This window comes from Henckelia pumila, chromosome 3 (genome assembly GCF_033568475.1).
Source record: "Henckelia pumila isolate YLH828 chromosome 3, ASM3356847v2, whole genome shotgun sequence".
Classification (NCBI taxonomy): domain Eukaryota; kingdom Viridiplantae; phylum Streptophyta; class Magnoliopsida; order Lamiales; family Gesneriaceae; genus Henckelia; species Henckelia pumila.
This window is the reverse complement of record NC_133122.1, coordinates 130,501,127-130,523,140: the sequence shown is the minus strand read 5'-3', so window position 1 is coordinate 130,523,140 and position 22,014 is coordinate 130,501,127. Positions and strand designations below refer to the sequence as shown.

At 34.4% G+C, this 22,014-nt stretch overlaps 1 protein-coding gene across 2 annotated transcripts; it reads right to left on the bottom strand.

The window, feature by feature from the left end:
* Positions 1–18,683: 18,683 nt before the first annotated feature.
* On the bottom strand, positions 18,684–21,518 carry LOC140890733 (E3 ubiquitin-protein ligase AIRP2-like). Of its 2 annotated transcripts, none has more exons than XM_073298747.1 (5): positions 20,917–21,518; positions 20,356–20,512; positions 20,043–20,109; positions 19,662–19,896; positions 18,684–19,038 (listed from the first exon to the last, which is right to left on the bottom strand). In XM_073298747.1, the coding sequence occupies exons 1-5, from the start codon at positions 20,985–20,987 to the stop codon at positions 18,828–18,830; spliced, it is 741 nt and encodes a 246-aa protein (XP_073154848.1). In that variant the 5' UTR covers positions 20,988–21,518; the 3' UTR covers positions 18,684–18,827. The 2 variants fall into 2 exon arrangements, with proteins under 2 accessions (XP_073154848.1, XP_073154849.1); XM_073298748.1 differs by having other exon boundaries at positions 20,356–20,506; positions 20,917–21,512.
* Between the last annotated feature and the right edge of the window lie 496 nt (positions 21,519–22,014).

Sequence of the window (22,014 nt, the reverse complement as noted above, 5' to 3'; positions counted from 1 at the left end):
CTTGAATAACTGAGTCAAACTTAAATAAAATACTGTCAAACAATCCACTTAAAAGTTTGCATGCAATAAAATTATTTAATAAAAATAGTACGAAAATTCACCACTGAAAAGACATAAAAGAAATAAATAAGAAACAGAGTTTAAAATTCTTAAAATGTTCATAAAGACTCAGCCGACGGTCACGGGGGATCACTGCATGTCCGCTCATACGTCCTCACCACCGGTAGGAACTACATCTTCCTCTACGCACTCACCTGCACCATATAAGTGTAGTGAGCCTAGAGGCCCAACATGCTAACATAACAAGGGTTTAAAATAATTTAAATCACTGAAATACTAATACATAACATATACATGAATGGACATGCTTAAAATCATGAATCATAACTTAAAATCTTGCTTAAACTTGAACTTAAATATAATCATATAATACATACATAACATTGTTGAGCATATCATTTTTCTAACATCGCATGGTCATATCCGTAGTGTAACCTTAAACTTAAATGGTTTGACTGATCAGTCTCTTAAAACCAACGTACGCGGCGGTGACGAATCACCTCTTACTGGTAGTAAACTACCCTTAACATGTGGGGACTTGTCCCCCTTAAATTGTCACACTACTTCAACTTCCAACATAAAAATTTATTATCTAGCTCAACCTTAAACATTAAATCATGCCATAAAATTATTTCATGAATGCATGTACTTAAATAAAATGTGTGTTCTTCCTATATATTTAATTTAATTTTTATACTAACATATAAATACTAAAATAACATTCATGCATAAAATAATTAAATATATAATTAGGACACATGCAATTTCTCATGGTTTGTGCTGAATTGCTGGCCCTAACACTCAAGCTCATTTTCTTAAATTCTGGCTCATTAACACTGAGACTGACCCATTAACAAACTTAAGCCCAAAAATACATTTCTAAGCCCAATTAATTTATTCAAGCCCATTAATGCATTCCTGGCCCAATAACAACCTATTATGGCCCAATGGGCCAAAAGCCCAAAGACTGGCCCAATAACTTCCATGGGCCCCCAAGCCCATAAAAATTATTGGACTAACTTAATTAAATTTATTTAAGCCCAATAATAATTAAATTTCAACCCAAATAATTAAATGGAACTCAATTAAATTTTTGGATTTAATTAGGCCCATTTAACACTTAATTAAACTTAAAACTTAAAAAAATAAAATACCCAAGCCCGACTCACTTAACCCGGACCCGGACCTAACTAACATAACCCATGACTTTCCAGACCCAACCCGGACCCCACAACCCGACACGGATCCACCCTAACCCTAAAACCCGATACCCCTTCTCCTATGCTTCCCGGCCGCGAGCAGCATCCCTTCTAGGGCTGCTGCCGCCCTGCTCCGGCCGTCCCTGGCCGGAGCTCCACCGCCCAGACGTAGCCCACATCTGGGCGGTCTGAACCTGACCAAGGTCCCGACCCCATGCAGCCCACGCACAGAGGCCGAACCCACCTTCCCTCAAACCCTAAACCTGCGCCCCATGAAGGCCGATCTACATCAGCTGGTTTCTTGGGCTCGTTTGGCTTGAACCACTCGAGCCATTCGAGTCTAGATCACCCTCACAAGACCTAGGGACCCCTGACCAGCAGCTGGACGCACCATGGATGAAGAAAACGTGAGCATGATCAAGCAACATACAAGAATAAGATACAAGCGTCAAAACCGATTCCTTTTCTAAAAATTCTTGAAAGATTTCGATGCACACTCAACACACACATAATAATTACTGATATAGTGCGAAAAAGAGGAAGAAAACATGCCTTGCATTGTAGAATTAATAGTGCAAAGTGCGTAGAACGTTTCCGGGACGACGGGACGACGAACAACCTTTCTTGATGCTTCAAAAATATCGAGGCTATGGAGTCCTTCTTGGAGGCTACTTGGTCGATGAAGGAGATGAATAATGGGGGAGGGAGGCGGCTAGGTTGAAGATTACGTGAGATTGGGGTAGGTTGTTAGGGTAATATTGATTTAAAATAAGGTGTAGGATAATTAAATTAAATAGAAGATGTTATATATATAAAATATACAACTTTAAAACTCCAACTAAAAGTTAAAAAAATCTGATAACTTAATTAAATCCCGAAATATTAATTTTAGGGAATTTTAAAGGTAATTAAAAGTCAATATTTTGGCTAAATTTGGATAAAAATGGACTCCTAAAATTATATAAAATTAAATACTGATAATTTTGAGGAGATAAAACTCATAATAATATTTTTGGGCTCTTAAAAGGCTCATGAAATAAATTGGATAGAAAGTTGTCATCTCGTCCGTCTACGGTCCCGTCTACGCGATAAAATAATTAAATTTCCATAAATCATGAAAAATCACTAATTATGGGTTAAATGCTTAAAAATAACTTAAAACATGCACAAATAATTTGACATAATTATTTAACCCATAATCTAAAATTCTAAATAAACGAAATCCCTAATTATGCATGCGAATTTACGTACTAAAAATACTGGGTGTTACACTACTGCTCGAAGAATATCCTCCAATGTCTGGATAGTCCGCTCTGACTGTCCATTGGTATGAGGATGATAAGATGTACTCAGATGCAATCGAGTACCAAGTGCCTCCTGAAGACTGTACCAAAAGTGCGAAGTGAATCTAGGGTCTCGGTCTGAAATGATCGACTTCGGCACACCATGCAATCTCACAATATTGCTAACATATAACTCAGCCATCTGATCGTGACGATACGTCATCCTGTACGGAATCAAACAAGCAAACTTCATCAATCGGTCGATCACTACCCAAATAGCATCGCATCCTCGAACGGATCGCGGTAGCTTCGTGATGAAATCCATAGAAATGTGATCCCATTTCCATTCAGGAACCGATAGACTGTGCAACAGACCACCCGGTCGCTTTCTTTCTGCTTTTACCTGCTGACAGTTCAAACATCGAGATACAAACCTCGCAACGTCGCTCTTCATTCTCTTCCACCAAAGCTGATTCTTCAGATCATTATACATCTTACGGCCTCCAGGATGAACACTGAACCAACTTCAATGAGCCTCTCGGAGAATACGCTGCCTCAACTCCGAAATATCAGGCACAACAATACGGTTATTCACAAACAAAACATCATCTCTAACCTGGAATTCAGACTTATGCCCAGATCTGACTTTATCTACTGAAATCTAAATGCTCGGATCAAACTTCTGTGCTTTTTTGATCGAAATAAACAACTTCGGCTCGGCTTGAATAGCAAATACTCTGATAGTCTTCCTATCTATTTCAAACTCCAAACCAGAAGTGCAACAATCGTCGATCAACTGAGAAACACCGATAGTGGAAAGAGATAAAAAACAAAGCTTTCGGCTCAAGACATGTTGGAAAACCGTGTTCAGATCAATTGAATCGATACCCGGTGCAGCGAAAGTTTAAAATTTTTATTTTTATTTGATATGAAACAATTTCATATCATGGGTATCAAAACTTTTAACGATTAAATCACACAAGTAAAATAAATAATAATTAATTAAATATTTTACCTCCAATCTCGAAGCGAGATTATGGACACCAACAGAATTTAATCTGCTCTTCTTGTATATCCCGGGAACCGATGGCGTCACGATCAATCACCGGAATAAGGTCCATGAACAGAAAACAGAAACCCTCTGATTGACTGCACTAGAAATCAATCAGAAGTTTTGCGTAGAGAATAAACAGATATGATCTGTTAATTCAGAATTGTAATTTTTCACAAAAATCACAAGTCTGAATTTTCTCCGGGAGGGACAAGGATTTCGAAAAAAACCCTTAGAATATTTAGAGTGTAATTTCAAAAATTATAAGACACAAAGTGTTTGATTTTCGAACCCAATACCTCTATTTATAGATAATTTCTAGTTATAATTGTATCAGGACTCTAACTCCTTAAAGCCCACAATCCATAACTTAAGCCCAACAAGCCAAGCCGGTTGTTATAGAAATTAATATAAAATTCATCGTGACTCCGATTGATAAAATGATTTCACCAATGTGCACAGAAACCATTTCTGCATCTTTTAGAGTCAAGATAATTTTTCTGAATCCGAATTCAGTGATTTCCAAAAATGCCCATCACTATGTCATTTTAGGAAATTCCACTCCCTTTAGTTGAGAAATCCAATTTCTCTTTCATTAAATTTAACTCTTTAAATTTAACTATCTCTACGGGGTTTTAGTAATCCATTACTTGTGTAACCCTCAATGGTTCAGGAATACAGCTAGCCGTGGGCTCACAACTCCTTGTGACTCGGAACAACAATTTCCGACTTACCCAACGAATCATGGTAAGAGCGTCTAGCAACATCGCCCCATGATTCCCTAGGTATTACTGATAGTGCCTGCAAGAACCAGTAGATTTTGGTTAGCGTACAGTACGGTCCCTTCAACCAAATATCCCGATCGAATCAACAACCATTGGTGCATCGAGAGTCGTTCGAGATTCGATAACTATGCACAACATCTTGGAGATCTATTAGTGACATCGCATGTGTTACTAGGATAACCATTAACCTAAAACACATCATGTACTCTGGCCAGAGATTCGTCACACTAATATCTCCTCAGATCGCATAGGATATCCACACTCGCAAGTATGTGGTGAATCCTTGACAACAAAGCATCGACTCCTATATGCGTCGTAACTGTACCCAATCCCGACACCTGATGACCCCCATAGAGTCGGTAAACGAGTCAAAGCACAGTACTAGCATATAGAGTCTCAATGATGTTTCAAGTAATAAGGACTAATGGTGTACAACCAAAACCGCAGACTTTATCTACTCGATAAGTGATAACCACTTGGAAAGTTCGAATAGGGTAGTTTGATCATTCATCATATGAATATCCATTTGCATGCTTCGAACATCTCTATGTTCCTTACCAATGAAACGTGGTACTCTGCATCGCAAATGCTAGTCTCAAACTCGAGCGATCCTTATCCTTATTATCGGACGGCTCAATCGACTAGGAACTGTTTAGAATATACAGTGACTATAAGATGTGTTTCATGATAGTCATCCCCATGTACTACCACATCTTACATACACTATAGTATATTCAAGGTCTTTATCAAAACAACAATAGTATATCACAATATAACAATATGAAGAAAGATAAAGTCATTGTCATTAATAAAATGTAAATTATATTAAACAAAGATTGTTTACACAAAGAGTCATAAAAGCCCTTAGCCACAAGTTGTCTATCCGGGCACCCACTCTTTCAAGGCATCTGCAACTGCATTCGACTTTCCCGGATAATACTTGATCTCACAATCAAAATCCTTCAACAGATCTAACCATCTTCTCTGTCTCATATTCAGCTCTGCCTGTGAAAACAAGTACTTAAGGCTCTTATGATCAGAAAAGATCTCGAAAGATTCACCATACAGATAGTGACGCCAGATCTTCAGAGAAAAAACAATCGCAGCGAGTTCAAGATAATGAACCGGATAATGAGTCTCGTGTGTCTTCAGCTGCCTCGATTCATACGCTATCACATGCTTATGCTGCATAAGAACACATCCCAAGCCTCGGTTAGAAGAATCACAATAGACTGTGAAACCTCCAGTACCTTTTGGAATAGAAAGAATCGGAGCACTGGTCAGTCTCCTCTTCAGATCAACAAAGCTAGCCTCACAATCTGCAGTCCAGACAAAAGGCGCATTCTTCTGAGTCATCTGGGTAATAAGCTTGGCGATAAACGAGAATCCCTTGATGAATCGGCGATAATAACCAGCTAAACCCATAAAGCTTCGGATATCAGGTACTGATATCGGTCTAGGCCAATTCATAACCGCTTCAATCTTGCTGGGATCGACAAAAATCCCATCTTCAGAAATAATGTGACCGAGAAATACAACTCGATCCAACCAGAATTCACATTTAGACATCTTGGCAAACAATTTCTCAACCCGCAAAATCTGCAAGATTATTCTCAAATGCTCTACATGGTCAGTACGGTTCTTTGAGTAGATAAGAATATCATCGATGAAGATAATAACAAACTCATCTAAATAGCGCTGAAAGATACGGTTCATCAAACCCATAAAAACCGCTGGAGAGTTATTCAAACCGAACGACATGACAATAAACTCAAAATCACCATATCTTGTCCTGAATGCGGTCTTAGGAACATCTTCCTCTCGCACTCTCAGCTGATGATAATCTGACCTCAGATCAATCTTCGAATAGACAGAAGAACCTTGCAGCTAATCAAAAAGGTCATCTATTCGGGGTAAAGGATAACTGTTCTTGACTGTAGCCTGATTCAGTTGACGGTAGTCAAGACAAAGCCGCATAGAACCATCCTTTTTCCAAACAAACAGAATAGGAGCACCCCAAGGCGATACACTAGGTCTGATGTATCCCTTGGCAATCAAATTCTCAAGCTGCTCCTTCAATTCTCTCAATTCAATATTCGGTGTCATACTATACAGAGCTTTGGAAATAGGTTGAGTACCTGAAACTAAATCAATGCTGAATTCGATCTTTCAATAGGCAGCAATCCAGGAACATCTTCCGAAAACACATCAGCAAAATCCCTAACCACTGGTATATCAACCAATTCAGGGCTAGATTTCAGTACATCAACTTCATAAACCAAAAATCCATCTGCACCTTTCTGTAACAAACGAGTCATAGATAACACTGAAATCAAAGGAATTCTAGATTGAGAACCCTTACCAAAGAATTTCCACTCGTCTTCCATTTCAGATCTGAATCTGACAACCTTCAGAAAACAATCGACGGTTGCCCTGTACTTGGTTAATGCATCTATACCAACAATACAGTCAAAATCTGACAGCCCAAGTGCAATACAGTCGAATTTTAACAAATTTCCCTCAAAACAGAGTTCACAGTTCCTGACTAATCTGACAGAAATAATTCCTCCACCCAAAGGCAAAGTAACAACTACTATAGTAGGCAACAACTCAGTTTGCAAAACATGCATCAACACAAATTTTTCAGAGATAAAGGAATGAGAAGCACCTGTATCTATCAATACATGAGCAGAATAACCAAAAATCAAACAGTTACCTACTATAACATCTTCCAGTGCTGCCTGAGCCTGATCTTTTGTCAAAGCAAAGACTCGAGCCTTCTGTCTCGGAGGCTGGTTTGCACTAGGGTTACCTCCCTGTCTGTTCTGCTGCTGAGGCTGGAAGGAGTGAACTGCAAAAGACTGTCTCTCAGGCTGAGCTGTAGGTCTAGATGAACTCCCACTTTGAGCTCGATCTCTACTACGCTGAGGGCACACCTTAGAAAAGTGTCCCGGTTGCTGACAGGTATTGTAGTTCCCAAAAACTCCTACACACTGATCCGGTGAGTGTCTACCCCCACACTTGTTGCAGAATAAGGAAGAAGATCCAGAACTCTGTCCTGAACCGAATTTCTTAGAACCACTGGAACTAGAAGAACTGTTTCCCTGCTTCTTGAACTGTTTCCCTCTTGCTTTGTAATGATACTTTCTGTTTTCCCCACTGCTTCCTCCTTCGTACCTCTGGGGTTGATTTTGATACTGGTGCGTCCTCCTAGGTTGCCCATCCTGATGCTCAAGTAGCCTAGTGATACCAGCTACATGTCCATGCTGGTCCTCTCAAAAGCTGTGAGTGGTGGAGCTAGAGACGGCGGTGGAGGTAGATCCTGATGAGCTCCACCCTGCCCAACGCCCCCCTGATCGACTTCCTCGTGGTCAGCCTGTTGCAAAACACGTCTCGGAGGCATACTACAATTCCCAAAAACCCCTTACGTAGCCGCAATGCATAGCTAAGTATTTTAATTTAAAAGGGCATATAACATAAATTTCAGTGAAAATCTAAATAATGAGTCTCATTCATAAAACATATACTTAAAAGCATTTAAAACTCACAGACTTGAAGTGCGACTTCAGAGCTCCACGTAGAAGACTAGCTAACCCCCCAAAGGACCTTACTCTGATACCAGATGAAACGACCTAAACTAAAAAAAATTTATATTAATTTTTTTATAAATTACATATATTCTCATACATATATGCATCTATATTAAAAATATATTTTTTAAGTAATATAATACATAATAAATTGATTGTATTATAATAATTTAAAAATACTCGAACACTTGAAGAAAATCCATGCACGGAAGTTCAATAACGTAAAATGCGGAAAATCAAAGTTCGGTGCTAAACCACATGCAAACGACTACAGTTTCCAAAACCAAGCAAGAACAGTGAAAATAGTAAACGTGTGCGGAAAAAAAGTTTAATACAGATCCAAAAGAAATCTCATAAAAACACTAAATCGGAGTATGCGAAGGTCACGGGTGCGCTAGCCGGCTCCGGTTGCTCAGAGGTCCTTGCCGCCTGTCAAGACCACATCCTCCCGACTAACATCAAACTCACCTGTACAACATTTAGATCTAATGAGCTTAGAGGCTCAGCATGCTCTACTTTTTACTTAAAAATACTACAGTAATAAGGTCGCATCTAAGCATGTATCGTAAAAAAATATTCTGAGGTATCAAATGCATGCATGATCGTAAAAATGTTGCATAATACTGAATCGTAACGTAAACATCATCATAAACTGAATCATAAACATAATACGTACGTAAATTCATAACATAAGTATTGACATGTCATTTACATAAAATCATTTTTTTTGGGTCATATCAGTGAAATGCAACCGAATGCGATTGATCAATATAAAAACCAACGTACGTGGGGGCGAGATCCACCCAACCTTTTAGGCTTCCCTACGCCTCTTATGCCACTTCACCCAATCTTTGGGGATCCATATGCCCATAAACATAAGTGTCTCTTCTCCCAACCTTTGAAGATACATTGGCCCTTAGCATAAGTGTAATAAATCAGATCAACTTCTCAAAAATATTTTTTTTACATGCCCATTATCTTATCGTAAAATACATGCATGATTTATGAACTTAAAAATATCTTTTTTCATAAAATTTTGTCCGTAAATATATATTTAATTCATTTTCCTTATAAATCATACTTACATCAACATACAAATATACATCTATTAAATATATATTTACGGACTATTTTGTTTTTCACTGGTTAGTTCGATTTGTTGTCCCCTTAACTTAAACCCAAAAACTTAGACTGACCCAATAACACTTAGAATATCTCAATCACACTTAAATTGACTCAATTAGACTTAGATTGACCCACTTACAATTGAATTCACTCAAGCACAATTATCTTGGCCCAATAAGCTTGTCCCTATAACTTGGCCCACTACTAACTAAAGCCCAAATTAAATAAATTTGGCTCAAATAAATAAATTGAGCTCAATAACTTAATTAAATTCCCAAGCCCAATTAAAAATTAATTCAAGCCCAAATATTAAATATAAGCCCAAATAATAAAATTAAGCCCAATAAGAATTTTAAGCCCAAATAAACTTGGACTCCTAAATTAAAATTACCCGACCCGAAATAAAATAATCAGGACCCAAAACCATAACTTATGACCCTAAATCACTTGACCCGACCTGGACCACTCACCCTCCCGAGCTGCCCGAACCACAGCCCAAGCCCTTACACTAAACTCTCAACTCACGCACCCAACCAAAGCATCCCACTCATAACCTTTCGGTCGCCCAGCTCCGGCCACCCCTGACCGGAGCCCCGCTCGACAGGACCACCCCATGGTCCCGTCGGACCATCCTGGGACGACTATGGCTCGATCCATGGCTTGCATCGCTCGGCCATGAGCCACTAACACAGCCCTAAGCTCAACTCGTCCCTAACATTGAGCAGCTGCACCAAAACCAATCGGCCTCTATGCTCCGACCACCCATGGTCGGAGCCCCGCTGGCAGGACCACCTCAATGTCCTGCCAAACCACATTGACCCAGCCTTGGCTCGAGCCATATTTTACATGGCTCGGTCAAGAGCCATAACTCTAGCTCAAGAATCTGCACACCACGCACCAGCACAACCTTCAACAAAACCTATCGGACAACCTAACTCCACCACTTCCAGCCCCCTTCCTCATCAAGCCTAAACCCAAGGACCCTGCTAGACCACTGAGCCAGGGTTCATAGCAGCTCGAACCACCCAGAACCAGCAAGAATAGAGAAATCAAGACAACAAATCATAACCAAGAAATGATGCAAGATATCTTACTTTTGAGCTACCAAACCACATACACATGAATCAAACACGATTTTTGACAATAAAAACAGAGATTATGTGATCAAAATGGGTGAGAAATGGAAGTATGAACAGGTCTTGATCGAAATGAAAGAAAATGAATGCGAATCTTGCGACAGGATGACCGGGAATCTTGAAATCCAAAAAATTTTCTTCAAGAACTTGTGAAGTGTGTGCAAGGTGTTCACGACAGCAGCTGGGAAATCCTTTTTCCAAGAAACATGTGTTGGAGGTTGAAGAAGATGGAAATGAGTTTAGGGCTTCAAGTGGGTTTTTAAGTAATGGGTCATGGGCTTGCATTTTATACTTGCTAAGGGGATTAAAAATAAAAATCCTTAGCCAAACATCCAAATAATGGACATTGAAGATTAAAATTTTTGAAATATTATTAGGCCCAAATTTAAAAATTCCCCAAAAGCCCTTAAAATGGCGTAACTAGTTGAAAATTGAGCTTTTAATTATATATATATTTATAAAAAAAACCCTATTTTCCCATAATATAAATCTCAAATTATTTATTTTGGGCTCTTAAAAATCTTAGACATAAAGTTTTATAAAAACTTTTACTCCGGTCGTCCACGGTTCCGTATACGCACTCGCAAATCGAGCTTTCCTCAAAAATTTGTAACACTCAAAATACTCGGGTTAAATGTAAAAAAAAAAATTTAAAACACATAATCATGACACATAAAAGTCATTTAACCCCTTAATTTATTTTAAAATAATTAAATTCCCCTAATTATACATACGGTTTAACCTAAAAAAAATTCAAAGCGTTATACTTTAAACCCTTGGAAATTCTAGCGATGCTTCAAGAATTATAAGAGAGAATATTTAGTTGTGTATTATGTGTTGAGAATTCGTTCAATTTCGTGTGTCTACCAACTGAAGGCTACCTACATTTATAGGACACCTTGTGACGTCCCGTAATTATAGACATTTTCAGGAATAGAGATGCGAAAAATGTGGGGAAAATTTTCAAATACACAGTGCATGGCATGCATCGCACTAGCAAGTTCAACAACTCGTGATTGAAATTAAAATCTATAAATAACAATTAAAAATTCTCATGACTCTAACATGCATAAAATACAACCCTACAGTCAACGACCGGTTTTTATACGAACCCGCCAAAAACTACTACTTACATAGAAAACCTGATCCGACATTTTTAGTTTTAAGAAAGCAGACGAAACGTGAGTTTCGATAAATAAACTTAGTGTGAAACTTCCTTTAAAAATTTCACAAAATTTCATGTTTTTCATAAAGAACATAGCTTTCGTGAGAACATAATAGCATATAATGCATTTCATAACTTACGATCCACGTGAGTCATTTTTCCGTTCTTGACATCAAAACTCAAAACTTTTTGCATAGGAACTCTTAAAAATACTTAAAACGCCTTAAAATATCATAAACATGAATTTAGGGCTTCAATTACGTCAAAAAATATCTCCGAGATGCACCAGGGTTCTGGGAAGCCCAAAACTAGGGCCACTGCGACGGCACAAGGTGCATAAAAAACTTCTTTTTGACTCTTTTCCAGTCTTTTTCGATCCTTTTTCAAACCTACTCACTCACCCCTTGAAAAGTTTTGATCAAACACATGAAAAACTTCAAAAACTCGAGAATGATTTATCCAAAAACATCCATCTTCAAAAGATTTAAATCAACCTCTACATTCAAAATACACACACAAAAATTCCCAATTTCACACAAGTTTCTCATAAAATCTAAAAAATCTTTAGACGAAACATTCACTCTTTGGAATCTTGATTTCCCACATGAAAAATCTTTAAAAAATGAAAGGATTCGATCAAAAACACCACAACTTCAAAAGCTTTAAACTAAAAAGACGTACATAAAAAAATACTCATATCCAAACATCCTTTTCTAAAAAATCTTTAACATCTTTCTAAAAAATCCTTAACCAAAACATCAAGAACGATTCACGTTTTACAGTTCTATTTGATGCTCTTAAAAATATCTTAAAATCATGCAATATACGTAACATACACATCAACATACATGTTTTTCATATCAAAATACATATATTCTCGATTTGTGGCTTCAAAAGCATTTAAAACGTTCCTTTCTTCTTGGTAGGGAGTAATCGTTACCTCAGAAACTCGATCTAGCCTTGTCACGAACGGATCGTTTAACAATCTTTCTCCATAGGTGCAACTTTCAGATTGGGGAATGAAAAAGGGATGGAGTTGGCTGCTAGGGGAGGAGAGGATTCTTGTAAAGTCCAAAAGTCCACTAGTTCGATCACAAAAATTTTAAATGATTTATATGCTTTTATGCTTATTCATGATATTTAATTTTTATGTGTAATCTATATGATGCTATGTTATGCCTGATATTTAATGAGTTACAAGTTATTTTAATGTTTTCAGGTTTGAAATTTAATTCTGGACTGAAGGAACGAGACTAGCCTTCGAGCAAGTTAAGAGAATGTTTTATGTTTAATTTAAAGTTTTAAGTTGATGCAGTGTATTTTATTATTTGGGTGCAAGAAAACTTTAAAAGTGGGTGTTTGAGACTAACAGACTTACTTTTAAGCCTATTAGTCACAAGCTAATCAGGCGTCAAAAAAAAATTTCAGTTCTTTTCTCTTCCCCTCCTAGACGCCAAATTATCTCCCTCTCCCTTTCTCACTTAAAAAATTGGATCCAAGGGTTGAGTCAAGTTCTTCAGAGATTCGAGGCTAGATCGCTCCCAAAGTATCAGTTAAATCCAAACTACCACGATCAGACAAGTTTTTCAATGTTTTGAAACCACTATTCAAGAGTATAGATATTTTTCTATGAACCCTATGTAGATATGTTTGATGCATGATTTATGAAATTTTTAAGAGCATTATCTAAGATCGTGAAATGTGATTCGTTCCTAACGTTTTGGATACAAAAGTTTAAATATGTGTACGATTTTGATCTGAAGATTTATGATTTTGGTGGGTGTATGGTGTGTGTGGAAGTTTTGTTTCAAATTTTTGAAAAGTTGAGTTGTTTGATGGATTTCTTTCATGATTTTGAAGTTTTTATGTTGGATAACCGTTCATTTCAAAGTGTGGATGAATATTTTCTCAAAAGGGTTCGAACGGGATCAAAATAGGTCGGAATGACCCATTTTTCATCTAGATTGCGCAGCGTCGGACTGCCTAGGAAACCCAGGCAGCACGCTTTGCGCCTAGGCCGAAATTTATTACCGCCTAGGCACGAGTTGGGGGACCTAGGCAGAAATATTTTCCGCCCAGGCGAGAAAAGTTATGTCTAAATTTTTAGTCTTTCGCATTTGAAGTCCAAAATTCAATTTTATGATCTTTTAAGCTCTTTTCAATGTTTTTAAGATGTTCTATCGAAAAAAATTTCAAATTCGAATGTTCGGGACGAACGAAACGACTCACGTAGATTGATTTAGCTATGAAATGCATCCTTATGTTATATTACTTCATGAAAGCCATGTTTATTATAAAATTCATGAATCTTATGTGCATTATATGCATGAATGAGTCTTACATTAGTTTTAAGCATGCATGACGTTTATCACGAAATTTTCCTGAGTATGAGGAAGTCTATGAAGTTTAAGATGTTTATGGAATTGAATGTCAAAGGATGATGTTTAAGATGTTTTGTATGCATGAAAATCTTTGATGTCTTGTGTGGATTTGTGATGACAGTATGGGATTGGCGCCCTGGGATGAGCTTCGGGGAGAGCCTTTCCAAAAAAACGAAAGTTAATGTGCATATCGGCGACAGTCAGTATGGGACGGTGCGCATATTGACAAAAAGCTGGTATGAGCTGTACCAAATTATATGCTTGTTTTACAACAACCGTGATCACGGGACCCAAGAGCTCTAATGGTGCCACATGTACACATAATGCATCACCTCAAATGAAGAATTTTATAGCATATGTTTTTATCGCATGATATGTTTTGTTATGTTTAAGTTTTGCATATTCTTGTTGAGTTTTTAGACTCACTATACTTGAATGATGCAGGTAATGATGTTATCGATGATTTCATAGATAAGTATGGAGTCAGATATGAAGAGGAGCAACTGGTCAGGCCGACGAGCGATGCATGAGCGCGATGTTGAGAGAAATGTTTTAACTGTGCATGTTTTATGAATATTTCGGAAGAAAACAAGTCTCACTTATTTTAACGTTGGTTTTGGCTTGTTTTGATGTCAAGAATGATTTCTTTAAATTGTTAATGCACAGTTAAATATTTTAAATAAAATTTTATTTCCTCAAAATTTCCCAAATATTTTACTGATTGAATGTTTAGTAGCGCCTTGAGTTTTGGGACGTTACAATTCTCACCTTGTACGCTAACTTTAGCTTTATAAAACTAATGGGCTAAACCGACTCATTAAACAAAATTTCTAACTTTTAAATTTTCTCCTTAAAATGTTTTAAAAACTTGGCTACCAAGCCCAATTTTAAATAATTTGCACCAAAATACTTTTAAATTTAAACTTAAATATCATTTCTTTTTAATCAGAAACTGCATAATGATCATTTACCTTTTAAAATCCTTAAACATCGTTCATAGACTAGTTTTGATTCCGTCGTCACCGAAACTAAACTCATACCTGAAACACATTAAAACTAACTTGCAACCATTAAACATCAGATAAATTACATAACATTAATCATTTAACACAATAATTAAACATATATTTTAACACCTAAAATCTCAACTTTGAAACATAAAATCTCACGCAAAATAAATAACATGAAATATTTTAACCTAACTTTTAAAATGTATGGATCAAGTAAAATCATTTAATTAAACATAACTTTTAAATCATAAATAAATAAAATAAAATAACTTAAAATTCATCTAAAATTTAATACTCGTGAGTGAATTTATGGATTTTTCGAACATTACACACTTAGTATGGTATGATTAGAATTCTACTACATCTCAAAGTGTGGATGCACTTTAATATATCAAATATTCTATATCAAATAATATATTATGAGATAATATTACTTATATATCTAATCTTTTAATTGTGATATAATTAAAATACCAAACACATTAAAAGATCACAATCTATATATATATAATAACTGAGTTTTTGCCATTTTTGAAAAAATCCCGCCAAAACTTTCTTTCTAAAAACGGAAATAATACTTAATTATTTTATTATATATAGTTAAAATAATGGTACATTTCGATATCAAACATAAATGATATATATTCGGTTTTTACAATTACATATAAAATATTCTGTAAATTATATAATTTACCATATATAATCAAAATAAAAATTTACTTCAAATCAAATACTTTTATTTTACGAGAAATGTCTGAAAAAAATGCTCTATTTTAAGATTAAAAAAATCGTCTCTAATAAAATCGAAAAATGTCTAAAAAATACACAGAATTATTTTTTGTATCGACTATCGATATATTAATACACTATCTTTCACAAAATCAAGAATTGTAAAAAAAACAAAACAAAAAAACAAAAAAAAACACATAAGTTTGGTTTCAATCTCATAATATTTGCTTTCCAAATATACAACCTATCAATTAACATACAAATCAATAATAGATATACACATTTTTACCATATATGAATTAAAGATACACAAAATCAATTATAGATATTCACATTTTTACACATAATTTTTTTGTATCGATATATTAATACACTATCTTTCACAAATCAAGAATTGTAAAAAAAAAACAAAAACAAAAACAAAAAAAAACATATAAGTTTGGTTTCAATCTCATAATATTTGCTTTCCAAATATACAACCTATCAATTAACATGCAAATCAATAATAGATATACGCATTTTTACCATATATGAATTAAAGATACACAAAATCAATTATAGATATACACATTTTTACCATATATGTAAATTTTTTTTTTCGATTTGTATGTATTTATATCAATCAATTCAAACAAACCATTAAACAAATTTTAAAATGTAAATTAAAACTTTTAAATTACTTATAAATTCAAAAAAAACCATATAATATCCCAAATATCAGATAAATATTATTTATATATATATATATATATATATATAATTATAACCGAATGTTTAAATTTTAAACTTGAAAATTAAAATAAACCACCCTTAAATCAATTATACATATTCGCATTTTTACCATTTATGTATATGTGTATATTTTTTTATGATATGTATGTATTTATATCAATTCAAACAAACCATTAATCAAACTTTAAAATTTAAAATTCAAATTTTAAAATTAAAAAATAATAATATATATAAATATCTGATATATATATATATATATATACAAACTTATAGCCGAATATTTAAATTTTAAGCTTGAAAATTCAAATAAACCACCCTTAAATTAAGTAAATCATTAAATTTTTTAGAACTTAATACACATGCATGTATATATAATTATAACCAAAATTAAACTTGAAAATTCAAATAAACCATCATTAAATTCAGCAAACCATTAATTTTTTTTAAAATTAACACACACATATATATATATATATATATATATATATATATATACACAAAATATAACCGAATGTTTAACATTCAAACTTGAAAATTCAAATGAATCACCCTTAAATTCAGTAAACCATTAACTTTTTTTTAAACTTAACATATATGTATATATAAAAATTATAACCGAATTTTTAAAATTCAAATAAACCACCCTTAATTTCAGCAAACTATTAAATTTTATAAAGCTTAACATATGCATCAGAACATGTCAAATATAGATTTGAACACAATGATAGTATAAATATTGTTCAAATGAATCACCCTTAAATTCAGTAAACCATTAACTTTTTTTTAAACTTAACATATATGTATATATAAAAATTATAACCGAATTTTTAAAATTCAAATAAACCACCCTTAATTTCAGCAAACTATTAAATTTTATAAAGCTTAACATATGCATCAGAACATGTCAAATATAGATTTGAACACAATGATAGTATAAATATTGTTCACGTCCACAATGTTGTAATATTTTCAAAAAAAAAACCCATCGATTTTATTAAGAAAACTAAATGACTGAATTGTTTAAAGTTATCCCTGAACTCGAGCCTTCAAACTGTTACTCCGCCCTAAAACTACCACTGATTCATTCTTACAATTTACCTTCATATGATATCATTGGAGATACCACAATGGAATGCATAACTTTAATAATGCTATTTTACTTGAATGTCTATTTTTTTTTAGCTTATTTGGGAAGATGAAGTCTCCACACCTTCAAAATCCATTAGCAAGACTGTGATTTCAAAAAAATGCTCTAAATGATTCTGCACTGTAAAGAACCCTCATTGATGAGTTCTCATCTATTGCATCTGACAAAAAATTGAAGGCTAACATCAAGCAAGAGAATGACTGAAATTTATTTCTTCGCATTGAGAAAATTTATTCCAAGTTTTATTTAGATATTAAGGTTTCATGAAACATTTATCTTGATTTACAGTTTATGAGAATTTGTGGATTTTTAATTCTACTACTATTGTCTTAATTCGAGGATTTAAGTTTAATTGTTGAATTTTAAATATTTTTTGAATTTATAATTATAATTTTCTTATTCTATAATGTCTCAAAATTTATACAACTAGGTTATTTATACAATTTCAATTAAAAACCTTTCAACACAACTTAAAATATTTAAATCCTTTCATTTAATTTTCACAATACCATCAGTTGAATATTTTAAAAATAATCAAATATTATATTTAATACTACCATAATTACATATATATATATTTTTTTTTTGAGAAAAAAGTCATTCATATAGATTAAAATCTCCAGTCAAGAGAAGCTATTACAGAAAGCCAATTAGGTACATTATCAAATAACCATAATAAACATGAAGAAGAACTAAAAGCTTTATGGGTCAACTCATGAGCCACTCTGTAGGCTGTACGTTTCATATAAATTTGATTTAATTATTCAAAGCGTAGTGTTTTTGCATATGAAGTGAAATGCTAATAAAATACAAACACACAATTTTTTTTCTAACACATTCATTTAACAGATTTTTTGCAATTTTTGGGAAAATATCGCCAAAACTCTATTACTAAAATAAGTATTTTTTTCACCAAAAAAGGAAATACAATTTTTAAAATTTATTATATTAACCCACCTCAAAATATAGGTTGCATTTAAATATCTACATTGATGTATCATTTTATTTAATTTATGTTACGATTTTGAGTGTTGTGTTACTTTTATATATTTAGTTATCACTATTTTTTTTCATGTTAAATAACTGTAAATATTTTTGTTTTTGTTTTTTTATAATATTACATTTTTGAACATTTAAAAAGTACCGTTATAAATTTTTGGTTTATTGAATATTTGTAATTCGATATTAAATGTATATTAATTATAAACTTGATATAATTTTTTTAACATATTCTAAAAAATAATTTAAAATTTAATTTAATAAAATACTAATACTCCGTGCATCGCACGGGTGAAATACTAGTAATATCCAATACAAACGAACATCGTATGTACATATATACATCAGAAATGTTTGAAATCTTCTTCTTAAAAAAAGAAAGAAAAAGAGATGTTTGAATTCTATACACAGAAAGTGGGCACAAACGCTACCAATTCATCGAAAATGAGGGTCGTAAGAGACCATCATGGGATTGGGTACAATTAGAGGCAACTTGTCGATGTACATGAATAATCTCTTCAGATTTTCTCTAGCAATGGCTGGTAAATCAACAATGTCGCTTTTGCATGTGTAGATCCAAAGCTCCCCGGAATGCACCCTCTTCAGACTATCCCGACAGAATGGGCACGACTGGGATCGAGAACGCCTGTGGGACAAAGGAAAATATCAAGAAACGGAAGGCGTGATAAGCCAAAAACCACATAAAAGTTTCTCAGAGGACAAATGGTGTCTCCCGCTCTCCTTGTTTTGTGCAAATCGAAATAGACCCGATTTTTTTAGTGTCTTGAGTCTAGTTCATTTGTATGCGCCAGGCGGAGCTTGTATTTCGAGTGTATGGAACCAAATCTTAAATTCGAATTCATCTACTAGTATTTCACTAATTTCAATGGGGTCAATTCTCAGATATTTTTGTGGAGGTTATAGATTGATTTTGAAGTGTTGAGTTTACCACCCTTGTAACCACATAGCTCCGCCCCTTCTACATTCGGCAAAATTCATAGCCTCCTACTTTTTAGTGTGAGTGAAGAACTTTCAGGATCATTAAACTCAATTTCTAGACACCGACTCTCAAGATGCAACCATTGATGAATCCCTCGGCAATGTCCATGACCGGCAAAAAGAAACTAAGTGGAAAAACCAATACTCATGAACACTTCATATGACAAACTTGAGCTGAAACTGTGCGACAGTCTTAATGCGTCCTAATGTATTAAACCTGCTCATAACAGAAACAGTTTACGTCAAAAGTGAGTACAATAATGTGCTTACCAGTTATTGTAGCACTTGATACACAATGAATGACTGCAGCTGGGCAGGACAACCTTAGTTTGCATTTCCATGCAAATGCCACACTCTTCGTCTCTCTCCATTTCAATTTCAGACAGCTTGCCTTTGCTCGTTGCATCGCTTTTCCTGTATTTTGTCGCACAAATCTCTTGTTGTTTCCTATCTTCGACATCAGTTATTCCTCTTTGAAGTTGCAGCAAAGACGGAAATATCACACCTACCAAATTCATACCACAGATATTATACAATTTTCGTGTAGGGTGTCCCAGCATAAGAAAGAGCCCAAAAGGTAAGGCTCAACAGCAAATAATTTTCTGGACATGGAAAAGAATGTAATATAGGAGCTTTAAACAATGCCCTCACCATAAAACTCCCGTAAACTAGCTTTCCGCTCATGAACCGACATGGTTGTCTTACCATCCTCATAAGCCTACAGTACCAAACATTTCATATATTTTAACACCATAACAGAAATGCAATTCCTATGAATCACACAGAGTTAAAACAAACTCATAGGATTTTGTATACTTTTTTCGTAAAAGAATTCTACTTCTTGCCCTGTCCTCAATATATTAAAATCCAGGGACGAAAATCCAAGAATTCAGAAACCACACTCCTACCGAAACGCCCCTACATAAACCACCAATTAGTCGAATTTCCTAAGGCGGAAGTGTACCTTGTAAATAAGGATCCTGATCAAACCAAGTGCACCAGCAAGGTGACAATCAGTCCATTGAACTAGGAATAGGAAAACATGGGCACAAGGGCTGTAAGCAAGCCTCATCTGCAGACAGGCACCGTCGTAATCCCTGGGATAATCCGAAGCCCTGTATCTCAAGAATGCACAGAATACATCCAAAAAAAAGATCAACTATTTCAAACAACATATTGCTAGGACAGTAACTTACAAGCAACTAAGCTTTAATTAACCTTAAACCACGGCTTTTCTTGGCAAAACAGACAAAATGATGAACACATAAATCCACAAAGAAAGATCCATAATATCGTGTCCATCTCATAAAATTGGCTTCAAATATCGATTTAAAATCAAGAAGCTCACAGTATTTTCCATTTTTTTTTTAAGAAAAGGTCATTAAAGTCGGCCTTTGAATGATTCTGCCGAGGGGGGGAAAGAAAAGTCTCGAAACACAGACAAAACAGAGTCCCCACATAAAATCACCAAAACTAAAAGAGTAACAATAGAGCAAATCTACAATTCAGGGAATGAAACACATACAGAGTGTTGGCATGTTGAATATCAGCTTCAAGCGATTTGAGAGAATCTTTAAAAGACTTCCTCATCACCATCCCCTCTTTGTTCTCTTACGCCCATTCAATACCCACCAAAATATTCACTTTATCTACCTTTTAAGCCACAAATTACCCACTTCAAGAACACCCCAGAAACTCCCCCAACTCCCCCAAGACCCCACCTTTTCTCCACATAAAAACCCTTCGCAGCAAACAAATGAATAACAAACTCACAAAACCCACCAAGAAAAACGAAAAATCTTTGAATTTTTCTATGTTTCGAAAGAGAACAAACTGAAATTTGGTAAAGCAGCAAGCTTTAGAACAGGGGGTTTCTTGGGAAAGGGACTAAAGAGCTCACACAACACAGGCAACGCAACTGCACGCTCATGCTTTTTCGCTTGGACAACACGCTTCCATTCAATTGTGGTTATTTATTTGATGAATTTAAGGTCTTTTGTTTTTATTTTTATTTTTAAAAAAAAATTATTTTTATTTTTTAAAAATTTCTTGTTTCAGTTGAAGGAGAAGAATAAAGATTGATGAAAGTAATGGCGTTTGATGGCGTGTGGTGGATGCCGTGTGTATCTGCTTTGCTAATTAGTCTTTATTTATGATTGCCATTGCTTGTTTTTTTTTTCAATTAAATAATATTTATAGAGAGAAACTTCACATTCCATCTGTCCAAGAATTAAATATTCTAATATTTTCACTATTAAAATATTAATATAATCTGTCCAAAATTTCAATAATCTAATCATTCAAATCTTAAAATATTAATATATTTGTCGTGTAATACCCATACGTATAGGTTATCTTATACAACTTTGGTTTTGTATTTGAATCATATCCATTTGGCCCTGGTCCATTTGTACATATAGGGGTCGTTTGATTATTTTACTAAATAGTCTCGATACTAGTTATTTTGTTTAATTTCGCGTTCTTTTCGTTATATTATTTATCCATCTATTAATTATTTATTATATATAAATCAAATCATTAATTATTTATTTCACATCAATCTAATCATCGAATTTAAATTACTATATTACCCCTTATAAATAATATTATTCATATTTTATTT

Coding starts and splice junctions, on each gene's coding strand:
- LOC140890733 (XM_073298747.1), bottom strand. CDS start 20,987: ATGGTGATGAGGAAGTCTTTTAAAGATTCTCTCAAATCGCTTGAAGCT. Junction 20,513..20,916: donor ATTCAACATGCCAACACTCT/GTATGTGTTTCA, acceptor TGCATTCTTGAG/ATACAGGGCTTCGGATTATC. Junction 19,039..19,661: donor ATCAAGTGCTACAATAACTG/GTAAGCACATTA, acceptor TTTGTCCCACAG/GCGTTCTCGATCCCAGTCGT.